The sequence below is a fragment of the Nerophis ophidion genome, linkage group LG04 (assembly GCF_033978795.1).
Source record: "Nerophis ophidion isolate RoL-2023_Sa linkage group LG04, RoL_Noph_v1.0, whole genome shotgun sequence".
In the NCBI taxonomy this organism is placed as follows: Eukaryota; Metazoa; Chordata; class Actinopteri; order Syngnathiformes; family Syngnathidae; genus Nerophis; species Nerophis ophidion.
The window spans coordinates 15,709,810-15,732,107 of NC_084614.1; the positions used below are offsets into that span (position 1 = coordinate 15,709,810).

At 38.1% G+C, this 22,298-nt stretch overlaps 1 protein-coding gene across 3 annotated transcripts in view; it reads left to right on the top strand.

Moving 5' to 3' along the window:
* LOC133550999 (splicing factor, proline- and glutamine-rich-like) overlaps positions 1-22,298 on the top strand; it is a 38,839-nt gene that overhangs the window by 13,163 nt on the left and 3,378 nt on the right. The window contains exons 10-11 of one of the 3 annotated variants that reach the window (XM_061897220.1): positions 6,084-19,105; positions 22,217-22,265. In XM_061897220.1, the coding sequence (XP_061753204.1) occupies positions 6,084-6,197 (114 nt within the window). In that variant the 3' untranslated portion in view covers positions 6,198-19,105; positions 22,217-22,265. Of the gene's footprint in view, positions 1-6,083; positions 22,266-22,298 lie in introns of all 3 variants that reach the window. The other 2 variants (XM_061897221.1, XM_061897219.1) reach the window with 2 other exon arrangements.

Genomic DNA, 22,298 nt, shown 5'->3' on the forward strand with positions numbered 1-22,298 from the left:
GTGGGAAAAGACTCTGAACTGATTAGTGTTCTTTAAACGTTTGCTTGGTTCCGATGGGAGGTGCCAGTTGGTTACGTATGCTGTCGATACTTGCAGATACAAATGTTCTTTACTGGCAAGCCAGCCCCCCTCAGGATTGTTTATCAGTGGATAAACTTAAAAGTTAGTCACCAGCCTGTACTAAATTCTAATACTTCTCACATATCACACTTTTGCAAGCCCTGTCTCTTGTGAGCTGGACAGGCACTTTTTCTTGGCAGTAGACAGAACGGTGTGCATGTTTTAATGTAAGCCTTTTTATATTGTTGACAGCGTGCCCTCATATTTTCAAGTAAGTCTTCCATGCTGTGCTAGCACTTACAAGCGAAATCAGCCATGAGAAGAAATGTTCTTGTGCTCCTTTTTGTACAACTTAGTGACACATATTTGCGTTTGTCTTGGATAACATTTGGCTCCCTACCTTTTTTTCCTCTACAGAAGTGTGTTTAGTGCAGGCTGGCGGTCTAGCAAATAAACAGAAAGAGAAGTCACTTAAGACTCAATTTCTAACTCCTGGGGAGGGACACGGCGTTGTGAAATAGTGCTACCTGTTTTTTGCTCAGATGGATTTGAGTTGAAGTAGAAGTTGGTCATACTCTTGTTTGCACCTACAGTTGTGATCAAAATTATTCAACCACCACACAATTTTGGTGTTTTAGCAAGTTGGACATTTATTCCGTATTTTGTTTATAGTCATATCAAATAAAGATGCATAAAATAGACAAATGCAACTTGAATTACAATATTATATTTTGTAACATACCAAACAGTGTCATTTCTCTTAATATCTCATTGACAAAATTATTCGACCCCTTGAAGATCATAACTCTTAAGAACAGAATTTGAATAAGGTCTTTTCAATCAGGTGTTGAAAACACCTGTAGATGTAATTAGAACCATAAGGAGCAACAATTAAACTGATTGAAAAAGACTGACGCTCAGCTTCTTGTAGATGGTCAATGGTGTATTTGCAACATGGTGAAGTCCAGGGAGTGAGAGGAGGTAATTTCTCTTCATAAGAAATGATATGGATATAAGAAAATAGCAAAGACATTATACATTCCAAGAGACACATTTGGGAGCATAATTCGCAAGTTTAAAGCTAAAGGCACAGTGGAAACACTACCTGGGCGTGGTAGAAAGAGGATGCTGTGTGCAACTGCTGTCCGGTATTTGAAATGTACAGTACAGTGGTGAAAAACCCCCGGGTAACAGCTGAGGAACTACAACAGGACATTGCAGAGGGGGGGAACGCAGGTTTTGTCCCAGACAATAAGGCGCGCCAAAAATCATCTGGACAAACCCCAAATGTTTTGGGAAACCGTTTTATGGAGTGATGAGACAAAACTGGAACTCTTTGGGCCTATGAATCTAAGTTATGTCCGGAGGAGAAAAAATGAAGCTTACAAGGAGAAGAACACCTTGCCTACTGTTAAGCATGGTGGGGGGTCAATCATGCTCTGGGGCTGTTTCTCTGCCTCAGGTACCGGGAATCTCCATCGTGTTCAAGGCATTATGAATTCTATTTCTTACCAGGTTATATTAGCTGCAAATGTCATGAAGTCAGTGATGAAGCTGAGGCTTGGGAGACGTTGGACCTTCCAACACGACAATGATCCCAAGCATGCCTCCAAATCAACATCAGAGTGGTTGCAGAAGAAGGGCTGGAAGACTCTGGAGTAGCCTTCACAGTCGCCAGACCTAAATCCTATAGAAAACCTGTGGTGGGACTTGAAGAAGGCAGTTGCAGCACGCAAGCCCAAGAATATGAATGAACTGGAGGCCTTTGCCCAAGAGGAATGGGCTAAAATACCTGTAGATGGTTGCAAGAAGCTTGTGTCCGTTTATGTATCACATTTGAAGGATGTAATTACTGCCAAAGGGTGTTCTACTAAGTACTAAGGATGCATGTAACTAGCGGGTTGAATAATTTTGTCAATGAGATATTAAGAAAAATGTCCTTTTATGGTATTTTGTAAAATACAGTGTTACAATTTAAATTGCATTTGTCTATTTGACACATCTTTATTTGATATGACTATAAACAAAATACGGACTAAATGTTCAACTTGCTAAAACGCCAAAATTGTGTGGGGGTTGAATCATTTTGATCACAACTGTATAATAGGGCTGGGCTATATGGCTGACAATTGTATCACAATATGTGTTTTATTGCGGTCAGTATCAATAATCATTTATATTTTTTTATGACTTATTGAAAATAAGGAGCAGGGGAAAAATATCCTAAATGTACAAATGTAACCTCCCTCTGATTATAATCCCCCTCATCTATCAAGACCGAAAGGAAAGTGTCAACACAACCATTGAAAATACTCTAGAATCACATTAAAGATTTAACAATAACCTCTTAAGTTAAGGTGGTGTGGCACTATCGGTCTTGGTGGGGATGAGCGGCTCACATAATTTACAGACAAAATTAGTCTGAATATGGTCCCTTTTAAAAAAAAAAAAAAAAAAAAAATCTAAAAACAATAAACCTGCCATACTGTCTATGATTTATCTAAAGTTAACAATGTCTACGCAGCACTCCTTTTTAGTTTCTCTTTTCCATTTAAAGAATCTACTGCGAGACAACAGGGCACATCCAAACTTGATAGTTGATACTTTAACCTGATTGGCTGATCAGTGATCATGCAAGCAGCCTTGCTTTGCAATTTTTTCCGACGAAGAAAATTTAACACATTTTTTTAAAATGTAGATTATGTGTATTGATATCATTTTAACGCCCAGCCCTAACCTTTAACGACAATTACATTCTTTCCTACCTAAAAATGAAAATTTGTATAAATAGTTGACAGTTCAAAGTCATCTTGTCAATAGCAAGTTGCACCCTCCTTCACATTTGTGTAGTTGTCTTTTGAGACATGCTGCCTTGAATATATTCACTTCATGAGCAGTACATACCTAAGTTTAGCCAGAAACCACTGTCAAGGTACCCTGGACATACATTTTGTGTGTTAACCCCATGTAACAAAAAAAAATGTTTATGTTCAGCCCAGTGCTGACCTTTTATCCGATGGAGACAAGACTTGCATTTTATCCATGCAGTACATCATGTTTTAACGTGTACCGCAAATGAATACCTCCAGCCGGTTCAAGGAACCTTTACAATTTACTTTAAGTTTATTCACTACATATTTAAACAAAACCTCTGTTGTCCGTCATCACCATAGTCAGTAGGGGTGTAACGGTATGACATCCTATGGTTTAATACGTTTCTCGGTATTAGTGTCGCAGGTCAGTTCATTTTCTGGGCAGAAAGAGTACAAAATGCAAACTCTAAAACTAGTTGTTGGGTTTTTTTTTGTTTGTTTTTTATAAAGTTAAATAATGCATGAATGCAAGTGTGATAGTTTTAACTTAGAAATGATTTTTTATTTTTTATGTCCCATCCATTTTCGCCAGCCAATTGCAGATTTTTAGTATATTTAAGGTCCTTTATTGTCTGAAATGCAGCGCTAATACTTTCAGCTTATAACTTTTCTTATCTACTTGTCTATTTATGTCAGCGCTGGACTAAATTTTCCCAACAAGGGCCGCAAATTGAAAGCAAGGGGACTTTGGTATGCATACCGTATTTCCTTGAATTGCCGCCGGGGCGCTAATTAATTTAAAACCGCTTCTCCTGCGCTTACCAAAGGTATGCGTTAAAAGTAAGCATGCACAATTATTTTAAAACTTCTTCTCACTTACCAAAGGCATGCAGTAATAATTTGAGTGTGATTTAAGGATACCATCATGAAAACCACATTTAATTAAAAAAACGTTAGTATGGTCTTACCATTACTTATAAATTAAGCCCATGCCAGCTCCTTCTGATCAAAAGCATCGATAACTTGTTAATAGAAGTCTTCCTTATCTTTCTTCAGTTTTAAAAGTATCTCTGTCTCGATGGAGATCTTCCTTTATTACCTCCTGCTTCGATTGAAATGCCAATTTAGAAAACTGCTATCAGTTAGCCTGGCTCCTCAAGTGCGGGCGATGACAGAATTATCCTCTGCCAACTCCCCCTCCCGTTCTGCTCCTTGGGTGATCTCTTTATCCCACCGCTGCCACCAGGAAGTGTTATTGTATAAATACTGGGTATTTAGGACTGTAACATGCTTTATTTCAGCCTGGTTGTTTACATAGCCAGCATGGGAGTGTTACATCCTAAAAGGCTCGTCGTGCACCCCCGCGTCATATCCGTCCCAGCACATATCACGTCACTCATTGTCACTTCTTCTGGAGCCGAGTAGTCTCAAGAAGGATCACTAGCGCCCTCTACCTCCAGGAGGCATTTAATGACTCATATTTGACACACGCAGCTACAGTATTGTGACTGTCTCAAGCAGTCGTCTTGCTGGTTCCCAGGACCACCAAGGAAGGACATGGCTTGAGCAGTTAGATTTTGATTATTTTTCAATAAAACCTCAGTCTAGGTCGCTTTTCCGCTCCTCCGCTCGCTCGCTGTCGCCGCCATCTTGGGCCGGGCTCCAGCGTGTCCTGCTTGTCTGTCGGACCGTCGGCTCCACGTCTCCACAGGTATATTAATAAAACATAGTTGCTTACTGTTCTTTTTAGCATACCGGTATTCAATAGCTTGGACCTTAAATCCTACCGAATACCTCTTAATGTTCTTCCCTTCATGCGATTTCAAATTACAGGTATTGAAATCAGCCTCCTCCATTTTGAAAATGATGACAGGGGAAGTGTCACTCGTGACGTCACAAGTTTGACCAGGCGGTAATACTAAGCATGCGTTAATTATTTTGCGAAGCGAGTTTGACCCGGCATTAATTCAAGGCAGCCGCATACTATATGCTCGGCGGCAATTAGAGGAAATACAGTAGTTTAAAAAACAAACAAACACGTATTTCAAAGGTGAAACTGTATTTAGCTTTGTCTATTTAAAGTTTTTATTTATTTTTTTGCAACATTTAAAAATTGTTTGGATTTTTTAAAATGTTTTTATTTCATTTCATACTAGGCAGGGAATCTAGGGAATCAAAAGGGAATCATCTAGGCCTATAAAACACTTACTAACCGTGATCATTTTGGTCACAATATCTTGGAAGTGTTCTGTACGCTTCCACGCCTCACCTTTTATTGGTGATAGTGCGCATGTTCCTAAGTTTGTAAAAATGTCATGCATGTTTGGATCTCTGCTCATGCAGCCAATACTTGGCTTTAGAATCCACTTGTAGTTTATTAGAAACACTTCTTACTTATATTGTTTGTAATGCAGGAATTTGGTTTGCTTGTACTAAACCGAAGGCTCCGTACCGAAATACAGTATTCATGTACCGTTACACCCCTAATAGTCAGTCATGCCATGTTCATTTTTTTCAACGTAGGACCCTATGAAATCTAGCGTAATTTTTTTTATTTCTGTCAAATGTCGCCCATATTTTTCAAAAGAATTCGGAATTTCAACAACATATAGAAGAATTACTCCAAAAAAGTTTTTATGCTCACATTTTTAAACACGCATTTTAGGCACAAACATAGTGAGCGGTGCCTTCAACAGACCCATTGCAGCCTCTCACCTGTGAGTAACTTTGTTGTATCACTGTTTTTGAAAACTAATTAGACTCCGATCATTTGCTAATCGGTCTTAGGTTTTTAAAGTCGAACCCTATCTTAATGTTTAAAGACGTGCCATTCTTTCAGAAATTTCCACCTTGCGGATTTCATAGGGCCCTAAAATAGTGTATGTGCTAACTAGTGACTTCAGCCGTGACTCGCCATGCACTGCAGCTGGCTGTTAGGGAGGCACTGACTAACGAAAGCATTACCCTCTCTTCCTTTTCCGTATGTAACCTGTGGCACCTGTGGACCTTCATATTGGAATTCTTCGGATGTGTCGCCTGCTGCTTTTGTTGTCAATCTGTTGGTGATCTAAAAACGCCATTTGCTATACATGCATCTATATATACATGTATTTGCTTCCACGTGGACATGAACTGTGCCCTGACTCCAACATATACTGAACACACTCACACACCACCCGATCTGCTTCCCCGGCTAATTGTCCTCTACAGCGCACTGAGCGCTTCGGTCAGAGTGGGGCCAGAGGAATGGCTTCGGGTAATAACTCCACTTACGGAAGGGTCCGCGAGGAATTTGACAGTCCTGCTAAGAAAGCTCGTTTTTAAACGCTCTCCCTTTCTACAGCGTTTGTATAGTTTCTCCGATACAAAGATGACTCACAATTTGTTTTTATTTAAGTTCAGAATGTTCCAAGTTTTATTCTGACATTTGATTTAGTTAGTATACTCATTTTTTTATTTTCTATTGTCAGTGGAGTAAAAATGTAGGTTGCCCTTAAGCTCTAGTAGACCCCTATGTAATTCTTTTTCTAGCTGTATTGTGTTGTGATTCGTGGTGGAGTGTTAATTGTAACTTTTCTTCCGAATAATGGCTGTGTTTGTGCCATGCACTTGGCGTCCACACATATATTACAATAAAGACAAATGGGTTCAATCTGGCCAAACCTTTTTTGACATTTATATTGCGTTGTTCAAAAACAACCAAGCTCCAGCATAGGATTGTTTTTTTTGTTCCTTTGGGTTTTTTTTCACAAATAAAAATGTGGCAAATGTAGGTAGGTACATGACATCAGCTCTAAAAAGGGTCTGTACCCTGGGGAATGGGCATCCATATCCATTTGTAATACCTAACAATCCATTCTTACTGAAAGAGCTCATTCATATAGCTCAGGAAATTGAGTGCAAATTTGCCATGTAAACTTTCTGTCAATCTGTCCCGTTTTCCTATATTCCTGTTTTATGTTGAGGAAAAAGTAAACTTTTGATCTGGGCATGCAGTGATCACGTCATTTGATTGATTTGACGTCTAATGTTTCACTGTCACACTGAACGGATCAGTTGACAGCCGCAGCTTGACTTTAAAAGTCTGTTATGTAGATGATCATGCTTCAAACAACTACAGATTATCAGGACCTTTTTAGCCATTTGTGCTCTCTGAACGTTAAAGCTAAAATAAATGCTAACAACGTAATGGGCTTCAAGAAGCCTGGGTTAGGCTACAGGGTCACTTGCTCCTCTTTTTCCAAACCCTCTTTGCGGAGCTTGATGTGCAACTCAAGGTCTGTTATGTCGCATCAACAACAACGCGGACCTCAAATCTATGTTTGATGGGCTTTTTTTTTTTCCATACACAATTTCCAATATGTAGCCTTTCCTATTTTTTCCTCCTGCAAAAGCCACATGTATTTTATACGTGACGGATGTTCCAGCTCCAACTATAATCTGGATGTCTCTTCAGACACACAATTATTCACTTTTGCTATTCAGGAAGCTAAATGGCTAGTCAGGAAGAGTTGTGGTTGATCACCTTCATAAAATCAGCACTACAAAGCATTAGGCGCCTCACCCGGTCATCCCAGACAGAGAGCTATAGAAGGAAAAATACGGTGTTGGGAGCAACGCACTAGTGACTAAACAGAAGCCTAATCCAGGTTTTAATTTCTGCTGAATACTTGTACTGCATTTGGAATATCTAGTCTTACAAAATTAAAAATGTAAATTGTTCCCAAGAATGCTGTAAAACAAGCACCATCCATCCATGACCTGAATTTGAACCTAATTGGCAATTGATTTGTGTATGCCCAGCTTTATTGTTGTCGTCCATTGTGTTCAAACCTCACACTTGGAACGGTTATGTAAAGGAAATAATTATATAACACCACAGCTGTTTACGTGAGTCCAAAATGGATGTTGCTCTGAAGCCATTTTGAATCCTTGGTAATGATTTTGATGTTGGATCCTAGAACTTAAAGACCGTATTGCCATTCACACAGCCAATCAAGACACACTCTTTGCTTGCTTATTTGTTGCAAACACAAAACTACTGTTTCCCTGTTCTTGAAAGGTTTGCTTTTTGACCAAGTCTCCATGTACAGCACTCTAGTTACTTGTAAACTACAAACACATGGTTTTCAAGGACCTTGATATTTCTGATGTTTATCACTGGTTGTGCTGTAGGTAGACCAGAAGTTATCCAGAGGAAAAAGCAGTTTAAACAGGTTAAAGTTGCAGTTTGTCCGGGTTGCACAACAAAAAAATGGCAGGACAGTAAAAGCATATTTTTTTCTGCTTCTGAATGTTTCATTGTTTCATTTGTGCTGTGAATGTATTTCTCCTTACTTGAGAAAGATTCCTCTGCTGTGTTTATTACGCCATTTATTTTTAAAATACTTTTAATTTTAGAGGTACAGATAATGAGGCTGATTAGGACATATTTGAGAAGTAATAAGCGGTATTATTAACACTGTATTACCTGTGTTAAATTAAATGTATTGAAAAACCTTGATTAGGCCCTTTTCTAGCAAAAGCTCAGGAACTTGTTTCCTGAGACGGTTAGTTCCTGGAAGTAAATATTCTTGTAGAAGTGTGTGGTTTGCATTTCCACAACATTTCACAGTTCAGGGTAGTTTATACAAATCAGGCTGATGACGTATAGAGGAGTGGTTTAGTATATTTCTACACTGATGCCACAAGTAAACAGACAATAATAAATTTAGTTAGTTCATTTACTAAAAGTTAAGTAAATGAAATACAAAGCGATAATATACAAAACTATATGATTTATAAAAAATAAAACAACAGTACCGAATTGTTCGTAAGTTAGGGTTATTGTTTGTGGTGTCCAAGTTGTCGTCTCCGTAAATTATGCAGGCAGGCGATTCTTTTTTTGTCCACTTTAGCTGTAAACATACAGATAAAGGTCAGTGTGCATTTCACATTCACTCGAGTTGAGACAAATAACTTAAACAAATTGAGTGTCACTGACTAGTTTCACAAAGTAAACAGTTATTTGCTGAAATTTACCTTCCTTTCACTTGTGTATAGTCTACTTTTTTGTATTTCCCCAACAAAGTTTCAGAGTAGTAAACAGCCGAGGTCGTTGCTTCGAGTCCAGCTGAATACTTCATACTCCTCCGCGAAGTGTTTAAAAGGCTGTCCTCTTCTTGTAGATTTGCGCATCAAAATGAAGTTTGTAAAATATAATGAAACATTAAACTGCATAGAGTTTAACGACTACAGCTGAGTAAAAACATTGCAAGATAGTTCCACTGGTCAGCATTCTTCAGCACAAAGGTGCCCCACAAAACTTCTTTCCATTCAAAATTTCACTTCGTTCTTCTCTCTCTCTATTGTCAGGTTTGTTGTAGTAGAAATAGACAAGAAATGGGAAATAAACAAGTTGTCTAGCATTCTGTAATGGTGGCAACTGTGTTTAACCAATCAGCGTTCGACAGCACAGCCCTCCCCCGATAAGGTGTCAAGAACCTTCCAAAAGTCCACCTCGCTGGCAGGAACTAAAAAAAAAAAAAAGTTCCTAAATAACTAAATCTACATTTGTAGTTTTTGGTGGAAACACAGGGGGAACATTATTTACCTGGGTAAATAGGAAAGAGTAAGAGTCTTCGATAGAAAAAGGCCTATTGTCAACTGAACTTTGATAAATTCACAGACTGGCTGGCACCAGCTTTCTAGCTTCAATGCTAATATGAGAACAAAATAAATTAATATCCTTACGCATTAAGAAACATACCCCAATCTAAACACATTGCTGTCAAAATAGTTAATGCATTCAATTGTGCACATTGAACCTACAAGCTGTGCTCTCAACACTGCTCGGCGATTCAAGAAAGATGATTTTATGGTGCGTTCAAGGACAGCTAAAAAGAAGAGGAGGCCACAAAGTCTGCCAGAAATAATAAATGATACATTTTAGTAGTTGCGCTTGTTTCATTTAACTAATATTAATGTGCTAAAGTACAAAGCAATACTTATAACAAATGCTTAGCCATTAGAGCAGATACAATGCTAATACTAAAAAACCCTAATGTGCAACATAGAAAAAGTACAATACATGCAAAATAGTGGCTTATTCTAAAAGTTTGTATATTTGTTAAGGTAATTTAAAAAAAGTGTGTTCAAAATATTTCAATATGTGTGCAAAAGCACTGTTTGAGCACATTCAACACTAATTTAATAACTGATCGTTTTGGTCACAATAAAGTCACATACATTTTCATATTGTTACATTCCTACATCATACCAATAACACGGTACCAAAAAAAGCCAAGCTAAAGAAAAAAAACTACGTGACAAGATTACCTGTATTTTGGTGTAGGTGGGTTAGGGTGAGCAAATCAAACACTCCTTTTCTCCTACCTCAGGTATCTGAACTTGGCGAACTGCAGTAAACTTCTCTTGAGCTCACTTTAACCAAACATGGTGTGAATCGTGTGGGGCTTCTTACATTTTTCATGCCGTTTGCACCAAATGTTCTGCACACATTCAGCAAAGAGGGTGTAGCCCTCAGATTTCCACATCTTCAACCTTCTCAACTACCAACAGTGATTGGAGGCCAACAATGATGCCTGTTCTGGTAAAGATCCAACCCCAGAGCCAGGCACAAAGAAGTGTTCATAAACTACAGTTAAAGCTAAAAATAATAGCTATTAAGTTACTGTTTACCAGCCTTGGAGCAAGAAGTTTGCAATGTTATTATAGGGTTGAAAAAAAAATAGCTTCGGTATTTATTGATACCAGTCCCTAGTTGGCAGGGAGGCGAAAAGTTCTCCAGAGGAATAATTAGTCCAAACATGTAGACGTTGCCAGGTTAGGTCCTTGTTGCTTGATAAGAAAATTCCTGGACTGTGAAAGCATATTTATTTTCTTCTGCTTCTGAATGCATAATTTGTTCTACAAACATCTATTCTGGCTTGAATAGCGAAGTTGTAAGATTCTTCTACTGTTCCGATTAGACTATTCAATAGTTATGAATATTCTTAGTATATTGGTAAAAGACAACCTCTGTGCTGTCAAATAACAGCTATGTATTTTTTATAAAAACACTTGGCATTATCCTCCTAATTTAGTTGGTGATTTATCACAGGTATCAAATTATGAAACATTTTTTTTAGTCCCCAGTATTAAAATATGCACCAAACATTGGAGTAAACCGGTAAAAAAAAATTTTTTAAACTGTACACTTGAAATCAAGACCAGCAAATGTCTTAATTTTTTTTAGTAAAATAGTTGTCGAGGCTGTCCCCTGAAATGTTGCTTGTGTGTTTTCTACATTCTTTCCAAACAGGTTTGACCGACTATAAAGATGTTGGACTGTGGCGAAGTAGTTTTTTAGTGGTGATCCATCAATACTTATTTGCAAACGCTATTTAAACATCAGCAAGATGTGATGTTAGTTTGTGAGACGCTGCATTTGGCTATGAAGTCTGTGTAGCACCAATGGAAGGTTGGTAGGTAACGACCACACGAACAACTTGCATGACAAATATGTGTACATTGTTGTTGATTACTCAAATTTAGATATTTTTGTTAATAAGCTTTGATAGAATTGGGACTACCTGCATGCCCACACTCTTAGAACATTTAAAAGCTGCTTCGTAAAACCTTTTCTTTTACTTTTGACAGTGTAAACTTTTAGAACAAGTGATGAGGAATAATTGAATTTTGTCCATTTCGATTGATCAGCCTTGTGTGGTATTAACTTTTAATTCCACAGTAGCAAATCTCTACTGGCTAAACACGAGTGCTAAATGCCAAACACCTATATGTTTTAGTCCAGTTTTACGTAGGATCACTATTCACGTAGTCTACCGTTCTAAGACTGTGTGGAGTTTGAATTGAACCTGAAAGAAACGTCAAGACTTCGACATACGGGTAGTTCTTATTAATTACTTGCAGTACTGGTAGATAATTAAAATGTGTTTAAAGTACAGTTGAACTGGTTTGTGTCGACAACTTGTTTGTCAACAGACTTGGATCCTGGTTCGCTGTTTTTCTTTAAGTATCCGCTTAAACAGACATCAGTGTGCAATGTCGACTGCTTTTGTTAAAGTTTTACACCAAAAGGGTTCAATTCTATTATTATTTAGTCCATATATGTTGATGTGTTGTAGTATAAACTTCCTCATTACAACGTTGCATGAGACAAATGCAACACAATCTCAGAAGTTATGCAGCATTCAAACTTGCACACAGAGACACCCTGTCAAAATAAAACAATGGGAACTATAGACCGTGCTAGTCCCAATTTCCTAATTTAAAAAAATCTAGAATCCAGATGGTGATCCGGATCAAACCCAAAATCTAATGACTTGTTTCTTAACCCATTTTCTATAAGTGTCATTAAAATCCACCCATAACTTTTCAAGCTATGTTAAAAACCGACAAAATACTTAAGTTTAAAATTCTATTGTAAGCCATTTACCTCATGTTGCCGACCAAAGTCGGAAGTAAATGCGTAAGTAGTGGCTGTTTTCGGTTTTGTAATGTCGACAATCATCTTTGTGAGTCGGCCAGTCCATTGAACATCAACTTAACAGGTCCCACTGTAGGCAGGCAATGTACTTTGCCCTATTCTTGTATTGTTATATTTGGCATGCTATGACATACTATAGTTCTTTTATCCTACATTACTTTTTGTAAAATAAAACCAATGACCGTTTTTATTGAATAGCCTTTGTTTGACCCAAGTGTACGGCTTAAAAAGCTGAATGTTGTCTGTGGTGTGCAATTTGTTTTCTTTAACAGGTTTGTCCATCTTTAAAGGTGACAAGGAACATTCCAAACCAAGAACTTAGGTCTGTGGTAACCTTGGATCATTAGTTTGTGGTTAGCACTTGTTGGAGTGGTTTGGATGATGAAAAGGTATGACGACCTTATTTTCTCATGTGAAAGATGTGATGTGGTTGCTTTGAAGCCAAGCCTGTAGTTCGGATGATGGATGATGTGAAACGGTTTGTTTTTCTTCCCTAATCTGTAGCAGTTCCAAGAATTTTAACAATATGTAGATTTAAATCAATATACAGTGAAAACTGACAGATGGCCAACCTTTGAAGTACCAGTAGAGTGGAAACATGTTGACTTTATATGCTTGTTTCATTGTATCCATTAAACCATATCAAATTGATTTCAACAATCTGCAAAGAGTTTGAAAACGCCATTTAACATCACAAAATGCCATAAATTTAGTTAGCCATTATGAATATTCCGCTCTGAACATCTTCTGCTATTTTTGGAGATTGAGGTCACAGTAGTAGGGCTTCTGCACTCGGACCATGTTATCAGATCAGTCAAACTGGAAATGTGCAAAATCTAATAAGAAGTTCTGTCACTCACGACCTCTATACAAGACATGAACAAACGTTTGTTTTTTATATGCATTCTAAGTCCTAAATAAATACATAAAGTCCGCTAACAATAGTCTATGGGGTCTTTCTGTTTTGCCCACAAAACTCTTTTAACATTTCAAAACCTGCCAACACTATATTTACATCTCGTGACCTGAATAATTAACCAATTGTTGGTAATGTTACTATAAGCGCCAACGCTGACAAAGTATTTTTAGTATTGTTAACAGAGCGCTAACTATACTTTATGCTGCACTGGACTTAAATGTAATTATAAAATGAAATTGAAGAGGGCAGGAATGCAACATATCTAGATGAGAACTGCCATAAAACTAATAAAAAATCAGCTCATACAACATTGAGCCGTTCTCATCCGGATATTAAGAGGATTTACACATTAATCTAGAAGTTGTTAATCTGTGACATTCAGTTTATACCAGGTGTTGAAGACAAACATACCATATTAAAAGACCATGTCAGCAGCAATTTTTTTAACCCTTCGTCGTGTGGATTGCAATTATTCATCCCAACAGGAAGATATGGACACCCTTGACATTCAGTTTATACCCAGTGTTGGAGACAAACATAGTATAACAGAAGAGAGTGTCCGTAACAACTTTTGTAACCCTTCGTCGTGTGGATAAAGATGAATTATTCATCCAAACGGGAAGATATGGACGTCCTATCTGTCACAGTGAGAGCAGACATACAAGAAGCGATCTTTTAATGTTTGCAGTTTGTATTTCTTGTTTAGCACATTGCAATACTGTTGCATGATGCCAAGTGTTCCACTAAAGCTGAATCTGTTAGGCAGAGCTTCTAAAACTTGTAGTTGGATCTTTTTATATTCAGTATAATAAAAGTATATGGTTCTGTGCCATCATTTTTTCACAAAGCAGTTAGTATTGGCTTCCACAAAGTCTATGATTTGCATTGTTGTTAGGCAAAGGATCTGCGGTTCCTATGTCTGTCACGCGATCACGTGACTAGTAAGCTCATTATCTCTTAAAATGGCTCAGGAATCTGAAATTTATACTATTTAGAGCATATTTATTCACCCGCAAACTGAATCTTTTTGTGTCATATATCACACATATACGCTAATAGCTTCAATATAGAGGCAACTTGTTTTTCCACTCAACTGTTACTTGAATTCTCGACTTTTCAGGGTATTAGCATTGATCGCGACTGAATCGTTCAGACTGTCTTTGAAGTAGAGGTACATTGGGTAGTTTTTTTGTATTGTAGTTGGGTCAGTACAGGAGAAAAGGTCTATTAAGATTCTGGACGAATGATACAACTATCAGTTCTGACACCACTTACTGAAATATATATAATGTAAAGTCACGCCCTGCGCACATGAATGCCATAAATAAATATTCGCAGCTGAATGTACTTGTGCATTGCAGAATCTTTTATTCTGTAATGGATTGGTGCGGCCATTACAAGGTGACATAACTGCTTCGCACGTTGCAAACCTAGTTGACAGGTTTAGATAAGACTTCCCTGCTGTGAGATGTTACATGATGATGCTGGTGTTATCCCGGGCACTTGTGGTAATTAACAATTATTTGTACATCTTTTCACATTTTTATTTACACTATATTGCATTTAGTGCTGATAAATATCAGTATTAACATTTTACCAACACACATCCCTACTTGAAAGCATATTTTGAGCAGGCTTCATCAGCTCATGGTTTTGTATTCATCCTCGAGCAGGGGGTAACAAGAACAATTTGGCTCTATTGTGGTGGAAAAAGATAGCAAGGAGAGCCCTGCCAGCACAACAGTAGTTAGTATCCAAACACCCTCGTTGGCATTGCTTTATTGTAGCGCAAAATGACAGCTGTCCAGAGGCAAACCGCTTCTAAAACAATCTCAACAGTCCAGTTGCGATCGATTCAATGCCCTGATAATGCAGTGACCTGGATGAATGAAAATATTCACAAGTATGACTAACTCAGGCTGGATAAGACCATTTTGTCATTAACTAAAGATAATATATAAAATCAATCCTTCAGTAAGTGTATACAATCTGTGTGTGATAAGAAAACACATTCCACAGTATTTACCTGATGCATCGTCTTGTCTTAACTCTGTGAGGCTGCTGTTCATTGAAGTAAGTCATCCAGAAAAAGCAAGTTAATTAATCCACTGAATTGAATATTGCATTATATGCGGATGTTTTGCATATGAAGTTTTGCAACTTTGTCATATTTTGCCCGAAATGTTTTGCTCTAATTCTAATTTGTACAACCTCTAGGTTATTCCACTTTGGACGTTCTTCAATACACAACAAAACAACGTTTTAGACATGCACCTTTTATATGAAATATATCCTGCGTTTGTCATCCGTTCTGACTAGACATCTATTTCAACGCCAAATTAATGGTCGTGATTAATTTAGACATTGCCGAGTTATTTTATCGTTGATCTTCCCACAGAATTCATTTCATAATGTAGTTAAAACCACAGATTTGGGAAGGATTCGAATTGTCCTCGTAAATGTAATGTAGCAAATTTGTTCTTAGGATTCCAGATCTATAATTTTTTTTTTTTTTTTTCATAATTTTACACATAAGTCTAAAAAGAAGGTATAAAGATAATAGTAGTTTTAAAAAAAAAATGCTGAAACACAATCTTGACCTATATGGCTGCTAACAGTATACCTCATTAGTCCCCAAAGAATGACAATCTTAGAAGTATACCTTTTTTATCTATTTATGTTTTTATGTGTTATTAATTTGCACTAAATTAGTTTTGCATACAATTTCGTTGTACAATGACAGATATATTCTATTATATTCTATTCTAATATGACCACCAAATTTAGCTTCAGTCACTTATTGTAGGGCATTTAAAAGCCAAATTGTAAGTCCTTACAATTTACAATGCCAACATTGCTTCAGGCCCTGCAAGATTGCACTATGTTGCAGTAATGCCGTTCAACAAAAGTTCTACCAATTCACAGAAAGTATGCGCAGTTTTTCAACTTAGTTTAATCTTCGCAATTTTCTGGTACATTTTGGGCAATCATTGTCATTTTACCCCCATTGAATTTGTCTGAGCAGTGCTCACCTTGACGTCATTTGCTAAACAACCAAACGTGTTAACATTAAACAGATGACGACTTGTTTTAATGATCCAGTGGTTCCCATACATTAGTTTACTTTTTTCGAGTAGCGAGCCACCACAGGTATATTTTGCCATCCTCATTTTGTTGGACTGCGAATGTAGCTTGTAATTACAGCGCCGTACACTAGGCGTCAGTGCACATGATAACCCTGCAGCGGCTTGGACGCGTCTGTTCTCCCAGAGAAAAAGATATGAGGAAAAAGTGAAGGTGCAGTAAGATATCTGCTGAATTTGTTGAAAATGTTAATACATTGTGAGATTCATGTTCGTCCAAAATACGAAACAACTATCGGCGACAGTTGGTTGGGTCATCGCGCTTGGACTTAGACCGTCTGAAAAGTATTGTTTTAACGGGAATGGTTTGACCTATGTTCAGCCAAGGCAACTTTAACTCCAGCCTACAAATCTCCCACCAGCCACCGAAAAAGATCTATTTGGTCAACAACACCTGTAGCTACAGCCCGTAAGAAAAATAAATATTGGTTTATTTTGTTAAATGTTTTTAAAACAATAGATAATGTCATGCGTTTTTTAAAACCTGAACCAAAGTGTATATCCAAATTACATGATTACATCCTATTTAATCATGCCTACGTGCAAATTAGGAAATGTCATGCATTGCTCTGCCCCTTTGACACCAGGTGCAAACTGCGTGCAATATGTTGGAGCATTAAAAAATAAGTTTAAAATCAACTGGCATTTAACTATATACTGCAAAAATGTCAGTGTGTGTTTTATTTGAACTAAGCAAAATTATCTGCCAATATAACAAGAAAATTTGGCTTGTCCAGACTTTCCAAAACAAGTCAAATTAGCTAACCTCAATGAACCCAAAAATACTTTAAAATAAGTATATTATCACTAATAAAGTGCACTTGGTAGAAAAAAAATTAGACGTTTTTGCTCTATGTGTTGGAAAATATTCTTGAATTAAGCAAATGCTCGTGCCATTATCTTGACATGATATGCGCTCGGCCGTCATTTTTTTTCATGTTTGAAATAAGAAATTATTACTTTAAAAAAGTAGTTTTATACTTGTGAGTGTTAATGACACAGCTTTGCATCAGTTGATATTCTAGTTTCAAGGATGTTTTACTCACTCAATATAGGTCATAAAATCTCAGCAACAAGCTGTAATATCTTACTGAGATAATTAAGACCAAACCCCTTAAAACAAGTAACACTAACATAAAATCTGCTTAGTGAGAAGAATCATCATATCAGACAGAAGAAAAGCAAATATCACCCTTATTAGAGATATTTAATCTTACTTAGATTTCAGTTTTTGCAGTGCGTGACATGCACGTAGAATTTTAGCAACTTGCGGACAACAGAGCAGACGGGGCAATAAGGGTGCATACAATAAATTTGTCGCTGTCGTATGGTCTGAACGGGTTCAATCAGATGCCAAGGCAAGCCTTGGTTAAACCCGGGAAACCCCAGCACCTCTAGTCCGTGCGACAACATTCCAGCAACAGCAGCGTAACATTCTGTAGCCAGTAAAGCCACGCATTCTAAATAAAAGCTCTTTCAATAAAGTAAGTGTTGAACCACAATCATGAATTAGAATGTGGGCAGTATAGAACATGTAACTGGGCCCGAATGTAAGGCCAGAAGATGCGTTGTGTGATACTATAATGGACACAGAAATTAGCTTTTTTCGCTTTTGTCTGACTAAAGCCGAAAACGGAATGCCTGCTTTACCAACTTTCTAACTAAGATGGGCATACATCCTGGTGGGAAAATGAAGATACAATTCCCTCAAAAAATATTTGTTAAATAAAATATAAAGGCCCTAAAGTACAAATCAATTACTTAAAGGGGGTGTTTGCACTTAGCTCATTATAAAGTGTCTATTTTTCTGATTTACTAATTGAATAAAGGTTGTTCGCAGCAGGCCCAGAGAAGCAACTATTAATTTGTTGTGTTGTTACGATAAGACTATACATTTATGATAGCTAGTGTTAGCTTGCCGAATTGCTTTCTTTAGCTGATAACAGACAAAGCTAATGCGAAAGAATGTGTTACAAACAGTCATAGTTCCGTCATTACATGCCTGAAGGCGTAATAGGGTGGGTTAAACGCCTTCAAAAGGTATCTGTGTAAGGTTTGCAAACATCCCGCCCAAAGTGACCACACTAAAGTGTATCACACTTGAAACATTGCTGAAAAAGTCGCAAGAGACCGCATATATTTCGAAAAGGACTAATTATTGGTGTGTAACGGAAGTCTTGTAACGTCCTGGAGAGTTTTAACTCACAATGAAGAACTTGTATTCTCCTTTTTTGGACCAAATACATGGTCCCCCTGTTGAACGAGCCCCGGAAAGCCTATCCACCCTTTGCTGGGACCAAGCGCGGCCTGTTGTGTGTATGTGTGTGTCATGTCTTTGGCAAAGAGAGCTGCGTTAGCTGCAGTCAGCCAGCTAGCTTGTCAGAGACAGGCTGCCCCAGTCCAAGTCCCTGCATTGGCTTACATTGACCATGAGTAGTTCTGCAGCAGTCAGTGGACAGTAAAGCACTGCAGCCAGAGGTATGCTTACACGGATCCCGTAAGGTAAGTGTTCATCCATGTTTATCTTATCAAAAGATGCACAGTTCTCCCATGACTTAACTTCTTTCTCTGTCCTCACTCATGTCACGTCGCCCCCCCCGAGCGGTGACTCTTTTGAAGGGCTTCTGGCATCACACTTGTCAAGAATGGCATCACAGTGCAGATCCTCTTCCCTCCTTGTGTGTGTACATGACCAAGCTTTGTAGACTCTGCAGTGTGAGTGTGTGCGTGGATGTAGTACTTTGCATATTATCTGTCTCACGGAGACAGCATACGGGCGGCTGAGTCGCTGGTCAGCTTCCTCGACCAGACGTAACAAATTCCTTTTTGACTCAAACATTGTCTTCTTGTGTATAAAGTGCTTACTCATAGTACAATCATCTTCAGTAACAATACTCTCAACTTGATGTCTGCTAGTACTCCTTCACTTCCCGGTGCTTATAATACAGAAATAAGCCGGTTGTCTTTAAATAACCAAAGGTCCTGTCGCAGTGTTCAGACAAGGAACCAGAAGACTAGAACCGTGCTGCTAAGCTCTGTTTCCGCCAAGCAAGGCCGTTGGTTACAATACGCAATTATTTGCTTTTGTCAGAACGAGAAGTATAAAAATAACTTGCCTTTTTGTGGCACTAACGCACTTTTTCTTTGGCGTATATCTGCATTCGGCAATAATAAAGCCGAGTTAGAAGCCTTTTTGTTGCTTACTAACAGCCCACTTTTAACAGCCCACTTTGTGGAATTTATTGGTCACTTACATCAGTGGTTCTCGAGCTTTTTTCAGTGATGTACCCCCTGTGAAAAATTTTTTTAATTCAAGTACCCTCTAATCAGAGTAAACCATTTTTGGTTGAAAAAAAGAGATGAAGTAAAATACAGCACTATGTCATCAGTTTAAAAAAGAGAAAGAAGTAAAATACAGCACTGTCATCAGTTTCTGATTTATTAAATTGTATAACACTGCAAAATATTGCTCATTTGTAGTGGGCTTTCTTGAACTATTTGGGGGAAAAAGATATAAAAAAAACTTGTTGAAAAATAAACAAGTGATTCAATTATAAATATAAATTTCTACACATAGAAGTAATCATCAACTTAAAGTACCCTCTTTGGGGATTGTAATAGAGATTCATCTGGATTCATGAACTTAATTTTAAACATTTCTTCCCAAAAAAAGACATTTATAAAGGATTTTTGAATTGTTGCTATTTTTAGATTTTTATTTTATTTTTTTTAATTCACGTATCCCTTGGCATACCTTAAGTACCCCCATTTGAGAACCACTGACTTACATCACTGCTATGATTTAAAAATCTCATTAAGGTTATAGCTTTCAAATTGACTGGACTGCTTAGCGGAAACAAAGCTACACCTGCACACTATATGTGGTATTTTTTTGTTCTTAATACCTTCTATCAGCTGATTTTTCTCTTGCACCCACAACATGACTAGATCGGTCTGGGTCCTGTGTAGTCTAGTATAGTCATTGTCTTCACGCCCTGTACAAGCTCTTGGTGGGACTGAGGAAATTACTAAAATACCTCAACTTACAAATTCCATTGGTAGGACCGAGCTCGTAATTCAAAACATTTGTGTCTTAACATTTTTTGGGGGAAATCTATTCAATCCGTGCTTGGCACTGGCACCTCCAAACACCTGAATTTGGACATTTGATAAGCATTTTAAAAAGAAAAAGTAATTTTATGAAGTAAATAATACATAGCATTTACCTTGAAAATGATTCACGGAGAAGTAAGTTTCATGTTTGTTGTTGGCTATTCGCCTCTAGTTAAAGCGGCAGTTTGCCTTTATGTACTGCTTCTGTCGCTAAAACACAATCAGTATCTTCTTCGCCTAGCTGCTGCTTAGGTTGGTGCCGACTGCATAGCGGTGCTGTGGTCGATCAGGGTTGGTTTATTTGGTTCGTTAAGTGTTGCAGGGTTTGCTTTGCCATTTTCTTCTTCATGACAACTTAATCGTAACTCAAATGAATGCTCGCAACTTAAGGCATAACAAAAAGCAGGGATACAGCTCGTTTCTTGAGGTACTTTGTAAGCTGAGGTACAACTCGTGAAGCAAATGTCTACCACAGAAGCACTTCTGTGTTGTTGGGCTTGGATGGCTCTATCTGCATCTATTTAATTGAAACTCAATAACTTATGGCAGGGACATATGTCACATTTTGCTTTTGTTTTGCCTAATAATTCCCGGCATAAAGTAGTTTTTCACTGTACCAACGCCTTGACACATACGTTATTTCCATTGAGAACTGAGTGAGCATTTAAACAACCGTCATGACTGTACAGAACCTACATTTGTACTTGAGAGACATTTTGTAGATATGTTGGGTGAGTTAAGGGACAAAGTGCTGCACTGGTGCACGACTGCACAACCTGAACCTGTTTGTGTTGTGTTTCCATCCGGTTGTTTGTTTGTTGGGCATCGTCCCAATGACTCAAGTGTTCTGTTGTGTGGCCCCCGAAGGACCACGCTGCTCAGCAATTGGAGCCCTTGAGGCATTCCATATCAGTCAGTCTGCACTGTGATCCATTCCACTTCCTTTCTCAGCCCTCATTGGTCGGACTACTTTTTTTCCTTTTTTTTTTTTTTTTTTGTTGCGGTGTCCTATGACAACATGAGTGTGATGCCAGAACCACCCTCGTGGCCGCCAATGGCCCTCCTCTAAAACGTCTGCAAGAGCGACGTTGGGGGGAAGCCTGGTCTTCCCTTACTCCTCCAAACATCGGAAATGCTCCAGTTGTGTTTGCTGTAACTGTTAACAGTAGTACTTTCCTGAGAAGCAGGGAGTTCTATGAATGTTAGTAGTCAGGAATATTGTTTTTGCAACTTGACGACAAATGCACACCTTGTCTGCAGCTCTTCCACTCCATGGTACACTTTTGTACTTCACACTTCGCCCAGGTCACACTGCACCACTTCACTCTTTTTGGAACGCAAATCACCCGCTTCGACATGTTTTTTTCTTCCCCGTTGGTTTTAAGCACGTGCACTTTTGAAGCACTTTTTGTAGTCTCCTTCCCACGCGAGACATTAGGTTAAACCGACATTCCTGGCAAATTTTCGCCGCGGCGATCCGACAATTCTGAAGGTGGTGTAGTGTGACGTCTGACATGAACGACATTAACAGTTACTCTTTCGTAATGCATGTTCATATCATAACCTTTTTTTTTTTTTTACACACACAGACACATACAACCAACACAAACACACACATCATTTTAAACCCACAGAGGGGTGTCACTATCAGGCTCTCACTGCGTGTCTCTTGCCACAGGAGCGTCCACCAGCTGAAGGAGGGTGACCGTCCTCGCTGCTCATTTGCAGTAAGTTTCTCCCACTTTATTAGATCCACTTTT